Source organism: Schistosoma haematobium, chromosome 6 (assembly GCF_000699445.3).
Source record: "Schistosoma haematobium chromosome 6, whole genome shotgun sequence".
Classification (NCBI taxonomy): Eukaryota; Metazoa; Platyhelminthes; class Trematoda; order Strigeidida; family Schistosomatidae; genus Schistosoma; species Schistosoma haematobium.
Window position 1 is genome coordinate 3,178,340 of NC_067201.1, and position 9,871 is coordinate 3,188,210.

Below are 9,871 nucleotides of genomic sequence, written 5' to 3' on the forward strand. Positions count from 1 at the left end.
GTCGTTTGGATTGCTACTGGAAATCATTTTCATCAGCTTTTTTAAACTTTATCTTAGTGTTTTTCGCCGAACTATTACTTTTATTGATAAGTATAAAATGAAAGCGAATGTACAATGACAAAAGGTACTTTTTACAAGGTCGTTGTACTAATCATCGTTGATTCCTCCTTATGAGTACATTTCTTCTGCTTCTAGCCATGCGTGCTTTGATTCGTTCACGTGAAATTTCTGCTCCTTCTTTAGCTAGGTTTCGTAGACGATCATTTTCTTGTACTTGTGGTGCTTTTCCTTTCAATCGAAGGTAACGTACTAGATACCTGGTTAATATGAGTGTCAAACCGTAGCGTAATGGTACTGCCAGTTTGTAGAATACAATGGCTGTGACAAGAGTATTCACAGTACCCCCACCTAAATGGAGGGGTTTACTTAGCCATCCAGGTGCGTTGAGACTGTGAAGAATATCCAGCAAATTGATCCCACTGTAACCAAAAGCAGTGCAAAATGAGGATTTCTCATCAGTAATATCAATCCAACTAACTAAATAAAAGGTTTAGTACTTGTATTTGGGATGTGTTTACGTAAAGGTTACAGGTGTCATTCAGTTACATAAACCAAAATATGTTAAGTGGAGTTTGAACAAGTGACGCATTGATATTTACATCTCAGTTATTGCTATCTTTAGGCCTTAAACTAGCACTGTAGTCTGTAACAAACAGTTCTAGATGGCTTTCAAATCCAATAAGTTTTGGGTTGGTTGGTATGGCCATCCTCTAATACCTGACAGAGTGGATGTTGTCGATCAAGTCGTAATATGACTTTCAGCCTTTTCTAACTCATGTTGAAGGATGGGTTGTGATTTTGCCTTTACAAATGTGCTTTGAACTTTTAAACTGTGTGCAACTCTCATAAGACCTAAATAAGTAACTATCAGGATCATCATATTAGGTGCATAAAAACACGAATGTGAATAAGTGATATAAATGTAAAAATACAAATCGAGGAACTTGAAGCTTTAAAAGTCTATAGTTAGATCAAGTACATTACATGAATTTCACAGCACTACTTTACAGAGAAGGAACCTGGGGGTGAACACCCAGTTGAAGGATACTAACTTGACGTGGTGGTCAAATCTGTATATTAAGGAGTCCCACATATTGGAGCGCTTATCACTAGCTTAAGTTCTCCCACTCGAGACGTTTCTTAAAAGTAATAAGTTTATAAATAAAAGTAATATATTTGTAATATTCCAATGAGTAGAAAAATTAAGTTCTCGAACGTTTCGTAACTTAGTGTAAGCCGCTTGTTCAGAGAATAAATAACCGAATTTGTCATTTGCACCAGTCAAAATATCATCTTTTATGGAATTTAGATGTGCTTCTCATCCATATGCCTACCAAACAAACAAATACTCTTTTGTTCGTCGACGACCTTCCTCATTTTGTTCGTTTTATCTATACATCTTAATGATGTTATCACAAATTTTACTTTTAACGATTACGACTTGAAATACCGTTTCCAGTCTATCAATCCCATACTGCGAAATACACTGAGGCTTTAAACATCAAAACTGGTATATTTAGCCGCAAATGCATGTTATCTTGGAGACATACAAGATCTATGTTACGTTCATCAATTTAGACCTAATATATGTTTGCAATCTGCTTCATGGGATTCTAAGGTCTTATTGTTTGCTTCTTAGAAGCTAACAGGCAGTGAAAATACAGACGTCTGGGATAGAAAATACTACATATAGTTCATAATAATTCAATCTCGACTTGCAAAATGCATCTAACGGTTCGTGGAAAGAAAGGTATAAAGCAATTTTAATCTCATGATTTAAAGGGAGATAAAGAGTGTATACACCTACACCATTGTAATCGATTGTGAACTATGTCGATTACAATTGTCTAGGTACATACACTCTTTGTCTTCCTTTAAATCGTGAGATCAAAACTGCTTTATAGCTTCCTTTCTATGAACTAATTCTTTATTCTTGCATTTTATCCTTATACGCATTCTTTCTTTTATATATTACTACCATTAAAGTAACTACTATGATTTTGGTGATCGTCTTGTTGTGCTAATGAGGTATGGCAACTTGGACCGATGCATATATGTGTCTATTCCTACGCTGTAGCTGACTCACCAATCTAATGGTTTCGTCTTACAAAATAACTGTTATGATAAAAGACGGGAACGCGATGGAAAGTTTGCACCACGGGAAAATAAATGGATTAAGTTGTAAACTTACACCGACTGAGTCAACTGAAGCACCTTTTCGTGTACAACTTTAACTGACTTAAGATCAAAATAGACAAAACTGGAGTAGTTAAATGATTCATCACACTAGTTAGCTACAAAAACCAGTTACGAATCCACATCCTGCATTTGGAGGGAATCGCATCCCGAACATGTTTGTATTGTTGCTTAAAGCAGTTAGAAGGCTGAATTTTGTCAATAGAGTAAACGCTTTAGTATTTCAGTGCAAATTTCAAGTGTTCATTTATCTGTGGTTTAAAGCGACTGGTGATTAATACAAGTCGAAGATATGTTTCTCATATCTAAGTAAAACTAGACGGTCATTCTCAAATAGCTAAGCATTAGGTGTACCAGTTTTCCATGTTTGTACATATTGTTTCTCACATCATATTACGGATTTGATAGTAGATGATGATTACGAACTACTCATCTTTTATACTTCCAAGGGCTTTGTATAGTGTTATCTGTATCTAGAAAAAAATCAGCTTTAATTTCGAAATTTATCCAATAATCCTCAACTCACTTTGACGAAAAAATCGGAACACTGTGTGTGAAAACTGACCTCACGCAACATTTTCAATTTACTACCTTCAATGAGCAAAGTTTTATGAAAGATAGTTGATACATAAAGGAAACTGACTCAAGATTATTCAACATAAAACAGATGGAAAAGTCGAGTAATTATACATCTACAACTGATGCCAAAAAACTTTAGGCGTCCACACCATTTTTGGTTTTTAGGCACGTGCGTTATCCTTACTGTAGAGTAAACTTGTCATTCTATATACTAATAAGTTATAATATTTTAGACAGACATGTAGATAAGACATACTACTAGATAAACCATATGAATCAATTGACTTTAAAGAAACGGAGCTTTATAAATTCTGAAAATTGTACCGAATGATGAGCAGCTCTATGACTCAACATAATCTATACTAGTTGTAGGCTGATGGAGATACTACTATGATTAGATGTATAACAAGGAAAAAAGAAAGATCTTACGTGCAAGCCAGTGAGTAAAACATTCCAAACCACAAACATGACGTCACACCATGAGTTACCAAGACAACTTTCCCGTAAATTGCATAGGCATCCTTGAATCTCTTGATCAGACTAGATTTCCTTTCGTCCAAGTCATTTCCATTTTTTTCGTTCACATTTGATGGGACATTGTTCTTCGATTCAGTAGAAAACTGTGTAAAATTTTTCAAGCCGAAAGAAATCTTAGGAAAGTTGAAAGGGCGTGAATCTTTGGAGAATAGAGAGTAATGTATCTGGTTGCAACGAACAGAAGGAAATTTCGAATCATTTCCAAAGATAAGCGTTGATGCAGTCCGATGAGTACAAAAATTTGCAAAAATAGAATGATTTGACGTGACATAATGCCGTAAACCGGAGATTAAGGTTTTGTTCATGATATTCGGGCACTAATTACTACATATATCTGCTAATACAGGATGGACAGTGTTTCTATCAAGGTCATTTCTGATTTTTGATTCAAATGGTTCAAATGGTTCAAATGGTTGTGGACGGAATAGAAGAAGCTTTCGCTTAACAGGCTTCCGTGTCTAGTAGCAGGGGATCACCAAATCCTCCAGGCAGGAACCTAGGTATGTTAACAATAAAAGAGGAAAAGAAATTGGTAAATCATAGTGCGATGCTGTCCTTGGTCCTTAAGAATAGGTCAAGTTGCCTTTTGAAGGACTCCTGAGAAGTCGCTTGGACTAGCTCGGCCGGCAGCGAATTCCAGCTTTTGACAACTCTTAAGGAGTAGAAGTTGTGTCTACATTCCGTCTTGCTATGTTGTGTTTCCAGTTTCTGGGTGTTACCCCTTAGGTTATTGTTCGAACTAAGCTTAAGTAGGTGTTTAAGAGGATGTCCAGAAGTGTTAAGAATACTATAAGCCATTAGTAAATCACCTCTAAGACGCCTTTATTCTAGTGGGTAAAGGTCTAGTGAATAGAGGCGTTCTTCGTAAGGCTTAGATTTGAGTCCTCGAACTGATTTCGTGGCTCGCCGTTGGATACGCTCCAAAGTGACCTTATCCTTTTGGAGTGAGGGGGGGAGTACTATGTTTCCGTACTCTAAATGGGGACGGATGAAACTATTGAAGATTGTGTGGAAAGTTCTTCCGTCAAACTGACCAAAAATGCGCCTCAACGTTACCAGTGCAAGGTTTGCTCGGAAGGCATTTTTGTCACAGTTAGCGTAAGACTTTAAGTCATGGGGCACCAGGACTCCTAAATCTTTTTCGACTTGGGATACTACTAGAGAGGAGTTTCCTAAGTTGTAACTGTAGTTTGCGACATGTCCCAGATGGACTACTTTACACTTAGAAGTGTTAAAGGTAAGTCCGTTATCGTCTGCCCAACTATGAAGTCGAGTCAGATCCTCTTGAAGAGCCTGTATATCGTCTTGGTTGCGTATCTCTCTCCAAAGTTTCACGTCGTCGGCAAAAAGTAATAAGTCTGACGTTACCTGTTGAGGAAGATCATTTATGTAAATCAAGAAGAGAAGAGGCCCTAGTACTGAGCCCTGGGGGACCCCACTAGAACATTCCATAGCTTGAGATAAAGTGAAATTAACCCTAACCTTAAAGTGTCGATTTTTTAGGTATGAAGTAAGCCAGTCGATTAGAGGTGGTTTGATACCTAGTCGTTTGAGCTTGTTGATAAGACACAAGTGGTTAACCTTATCAAAAGCTTTTGAGAAATCAAGGTAAATGACATCAACCTTTCCCTTGCGATCGAGGATGCTTGTCCATCTGTCCACCGCAGTCAGCAGGTTGGTTATACAAGAGTAACCCTTCCTGAAACCATGCTGTTGGGGTGAGAAGAAATTTAAGGACAGTAGGTAGTCATTTAAACCGTCGCATATCAGGGACTCCATGAGTTTTGAAGGTAACGACAGAAGAGCTACCGGCCGGTAACTTGAAGGTTCATTGCGTCGACCACCTTTGAAAATTGGTGTGATGTGAGCCAACTTCCAATTTTTTTTCGGTAGTTTGCCTCGGCTAAGCGAGTGTGAAAACATCACGCTAAGCGGCGTTGCCAGGATTGAGGCATCATTCGCTTCAGCATACAATATCTATGACTCAGTCAAATGGTTCAAATGGTTGTGGATGGAATAGAAGCTTTTGCTTAACGGGCTTCCGTGTCTAGTAGCAATGGATCACTAATGCCTCCAGGCAGGGACCTAGATATATTATTGATTATAGAGGAAAAAGAAATTGGTAAATTATTGTAAGATATAATCCTTAGCCCTTAAGAATAGGTCAAAATGCCTCTTAAAGGACTCCTGGAAAGACGTTTGGACTGGTTCAATCTGCAGCGAATTCCAGCATTTGACAACTCTCAAGGAGAAGAAGTTGTGTCCACAGTCCGTTCTGCTATGTTGTGTCTCCAGTTTGTGGGTGTTACTCCTTAGGTTTGTGTTGGAGCTAAACTTGAGTAGGTGTTCAAGGGGATGTCCAGAACTGTTAAGGGTATTGTAGGCCATTAGCAGGTCAGCTCTAAGACGCCTATGCTCTAGCGAGTGATTGAAGGCGCTCTTCATAATGCTTGAATCTGAGACCCGAACTGATTCCGTGGCTCGCCGTTGGATACGCTCCAGTGTATCTTTATCCTTTTGGTGTGAGGGAGGAAATACTATGTTTCCGTACTCTAAATTGAGACGAATGAAGCTGTTGAAAATCATGTGGAATGTTCTTCCGTCAAACTGGCCAAAGATGCGCTTTAATGCTACCAGTGCAAGGTTTGCATTTTTGTCACAGTTAGCGTAAGACTTTAAATCATGGGGCACCAGGACTCCTAAATCTTTTTCGACTTGGGATACTACTAGAGAGGAGTTTCCTAAGTTGCGACTGTAGTCTGCGACATGTCGCAGATGAACTACTTTGCACTTTGAAGTGTTAAAGGTAAGTCCGTTATCGTCTTCCCAACTTTGAAGTCGAGTCAGATCCTCCTGAAGTGCCTGTATATCGTCTTGGTTGCGTATCTCTCTCCAAAGTTTCACGTCGTCGGCAAAAAGTAATAAGTCTGACGTTACCTGTTGAGGAAGATCATTTATGTAGATCAAGAAGAGAAGAGATCCTAGTACTGAGCCCTGGTGGACCCCACTTGGACATTCCATAGCCTGAGATAAAGTGAAGTTAACCCTAACCTTAAAGTGTCGATTTTTTAGGTATGAAGTAAGCCAGTCGATTAGAGGTGGTTTGATACCTAGTCGTTTGAGCTTGTTGATAAGACACAAGTGGTTAACCTTATCAAAAGCTTTTGAGAAATCAAGGTAAATGACATCAACCTTTCCCTTGCGATCGAGGATGCTTGTCCATCTGTCCACCGCAGTCAGCAGGTTGGTTATACAAGAGTAACCCTTCCTGAAACCATGCTGTTGGGGTGAGAAGAAATTTAAGGACAGTAGGTAGTCATTTAAACCGTCGCATATCAGGGACTCCATGAGTTTTGAAGGTAACGACAGAAGAGCTACCGGCCGGTAACTTGAAGGTTCATTGCGTCGACCACCTTTGAAAATTGGTGTGATGTGAGCCAACTTCCAATTTTTTCGGTAGTTTGCCTCGGCTAAGCGAGTGTGAAAACATCACGCTAAGCGGCGTTGCCAGGATTGAGGCATCATTCGCTTCAGCATACAATATCTATGACTCAGTCAAATGGTTCAAATGGTTGTGGATGGAATAGAAGCTTTTGCTTAACGGGCTTCCGTGTCTAGTAGCAATGGATCACTAATGCCTCCAGGCAGGGACCTAGATATATTATTGATTATAGAGGAAAAAGAAATTGGTAAATTATTGTAAGATATAATCCTTAGCCCTTAAGAATAGGTCAAAATGCCTCTTAAAGGACTCCTGGAAAGACGTTTGGACTGGTTCAATCTGCAGCGAATTCCAGCATTTGACAACTCTCAAGGAGAAGAAGTTGTGTCCACAGTCCGTTCTGCTATGTTGTGTCTCCAGTTTGTGGGTGTTACTCCTTAGGTTTGTGTTGGAGCTAAACTTGAGTAGGTGTTCAAGGGGATGTCCAGAACTGTTAAGGGTATTGTAGGCCATTAGCAGGTCAGCTCTAAGACGCCTATGCTCTAGCGAGTGATTGAAGGCGCTCTTCATAATGCTTGAATCTGAGACCCGAACTGATTCCGTGGCTCGCCGTTGGATACGCTCCAGTGTATCTTTATCCTTTTGGTGTGAGGGAGGAAATACTATGTTTCCGTACTCTAAATTGAGACGAATGAAGCTGTTGAAAATCATGTGGAATGTTCTTCCGTCAAACTGGCCAAAGATGCGCTTTAATGCTACCAGTGCAAGGTTTGCATTTTTGTCACAGTTAGCGTAAGACTTTAAATCATGGGGCACCAGGACTCCTAAATCTTTTCGACTTGGGATACTACTAGAGAGGAGTTTCCTAAGTTGCGACTGTAGTCTGCGACATGTCGCAGATGAACTACTTTGCACTTTGAAGTGTTAAAGGTAAGTCCGTTATCGTCTTCCCAACTTTGAAGTCGAGTCAGATCCTCCTGAAGTGCCTGTATATCGTCTTGGTTGCGTATCTCTCTCCAAAGTTTCACGTCGTCGGCAAAAAGTAATAAGTCTGACGTTACCTGTTGAGGAAGATCATTTATGTAGATCAAGAAGAGAAGAGATCCTAGTACTGAGCCCTGGTGGACCCCACTTGGACATTCCATAGCCTGAGATAAAGTGAAGTTAACCCTAACCTTAAAGTGTCGATTTTTTAGGTATGAAGTAAGCCAATCGATTAGAGGTGGTTTGATACCTAGTCGTTTGAGCTTATTGATAAGACACAAGTGGTTAACCTTATCAAAAGCTTTTGAGAAATCAAGGTAAATGACATCAACCTTTCCCTTGCGATCGAGGATGCTTGTCCATCTGTCCACCGCAGTCAGCAGGTTGGTTATACAAGAGTAACCCTTCCTGAAACCATGCTGTTGGGGTGAGAAGAAATTTAAGGACAGTAGGTAGTCATTTAAACCGTCGCATATCAGGGACTCCATGAGTTTTGAAGGTAACGACAGAAGAGCTACCGGCCGGTAACTTGAAGGTTCATTGCGTCGACCACCTTTGAAAATTGGTGTGATGTGAGCCAACTTCCAATTTTTTTTCGGTAGTTTGCCTCGGCTAAGCGAGTGTGAAAACATCACGCTAAGCGGCGTTGCCAGGATTGAGGCATCATTCGCTTCAGCATACAATATCTATGACTCAGTCAAATGGTTCAAATGGTTGTGGATGGAATAGAAGCTTTTGCTTAACGGGCTTCCGTGTCTAGTAGCAATGGATCACTAATGCCTCCAGGCAGGGACCTAGATATATTATTGATTATAGAGGAAAAAGAAATTGGTAAATTATTGTAAGATATAATCCTTAGCCCTTAAGAATAGGTCAAAATGCCTCTTAAAGGACTCCTGGAAAGACGTTTGGACTGGTTCAATCTGCAGCGAATTCCAGCATTTGACAACTCTCAAGGAGAAGAAGTTGTGTCCACAGTCCGTTCTGCTATGTTGTGTCTCCAGTTTGTGGGTGTTACTCCTTAGGTTTGTGTTGGAGCTAAACTTGAGTAGGTGTTCAAGGGGATGTCCAGAACTGTTAAGGGTATTGTAGGCCATTAGCAGGTCAGCTCTAAGACGCCTATGCTCTAGCGAGTGATTGAAGGCGCTCTTCATAATGCTTGAATCTGAGACCCGAACTGATTCCGTGGCTCGCCGTTGGATACGCTCCAGTGTATCTTTATCCTTTTGGTGTGAGGGAGGAAATACTATGTTTCCGTACTCTAAATTGAGACGAATGAAGCTGTTGAAAATCATGTGGAATGTTCTTCCGTCAAACTGGCCAAAGATGCGCTTTAATGCTACCAGTGCAAGGTTTGCATTTTTGTCACAGTTAGCGTAAGACTTTAAATCATGGGGCACCAGGACTCCTAAATCTTTTTCGACTTGGGATACTACTAGAGAGGAGTTTCCTAAGTTGCGACTGTAGTCTGCGACATGTCGCAGATGAACTACTTTGCACTTTGAAGTGTTAAAGGTAAGTCCGTTATCGTCTTCCCAACTTTGAAGTCGAGTCAGATCCTCCTGAAGTGCCTGTATATCGTCTTGGTTGCGTATCTCTCTCCAAAGTTTCACGTCGTCGGCAAAAAGTAATAAGTCTGACGTTACCTGTTGAGGAAGATCATTTATGTAGATCAAGAAGAGAAGAGATCCTAGTACTGAGCCCTGGTGGACCCCACTTGGACATTCCATAGCCTGAGATAAAGTGAAGTTAACCCTAACCTTAAAGTGTCGATTTTTTAGGTATGAAGTAAGCCAATCGATTAGAGGTGGTTTGATACCTAGTCGTTTGAGCTTATTGATAAGACACAAGTGGTTAACCTTATCAAAAGCTTTCGAGAAATTAAGTTAAATGATATCAACCTTTCCCTTGCGATCGAGGATGCTTGTTCATCTGTCCACCGCAGTCAGCAGGTTGGTTATACAAGAGTAACCTTTCCTGAAACCATGCTGTTGGGGTGAGAAGAAATTTAAGGACAGTAAATAGTCATATATATCATCGCATATCAGGGACTCCATAATTTTTGAATGTATA

At 40.1% G+C, this 9,871-nt stretch overlaps 1 protein-coding gene across 1 annotated transcript; it reads right to left on the reverse strand.

Moving 5' to 3' along the window:
* Positions 1-151: 151 nt before the first annotated feature.
* Positions 152-3,900, reverse strand: MS3_00008328 (uncharacterized protein; the record flags this gene model as incomplete). Its single annotated transcript, XM_012937098.3, has 2 exons — positions 3,265-3,900; positions 152-479 (listed from the first exon to the last, which is right to left on the reverse strand). Exons 1-2 carry the CDS (start codon positions 3,675-3,677, stop codon positions 152-154), a joined length of 741 nt encoding a protein of 246 aa, XP_012792552.1. The 5' UTR covers positions 3,678-3,900.
* Between the last annotated feature and the right edge of the window lie 5,971 nt (positions 3,901-9,871).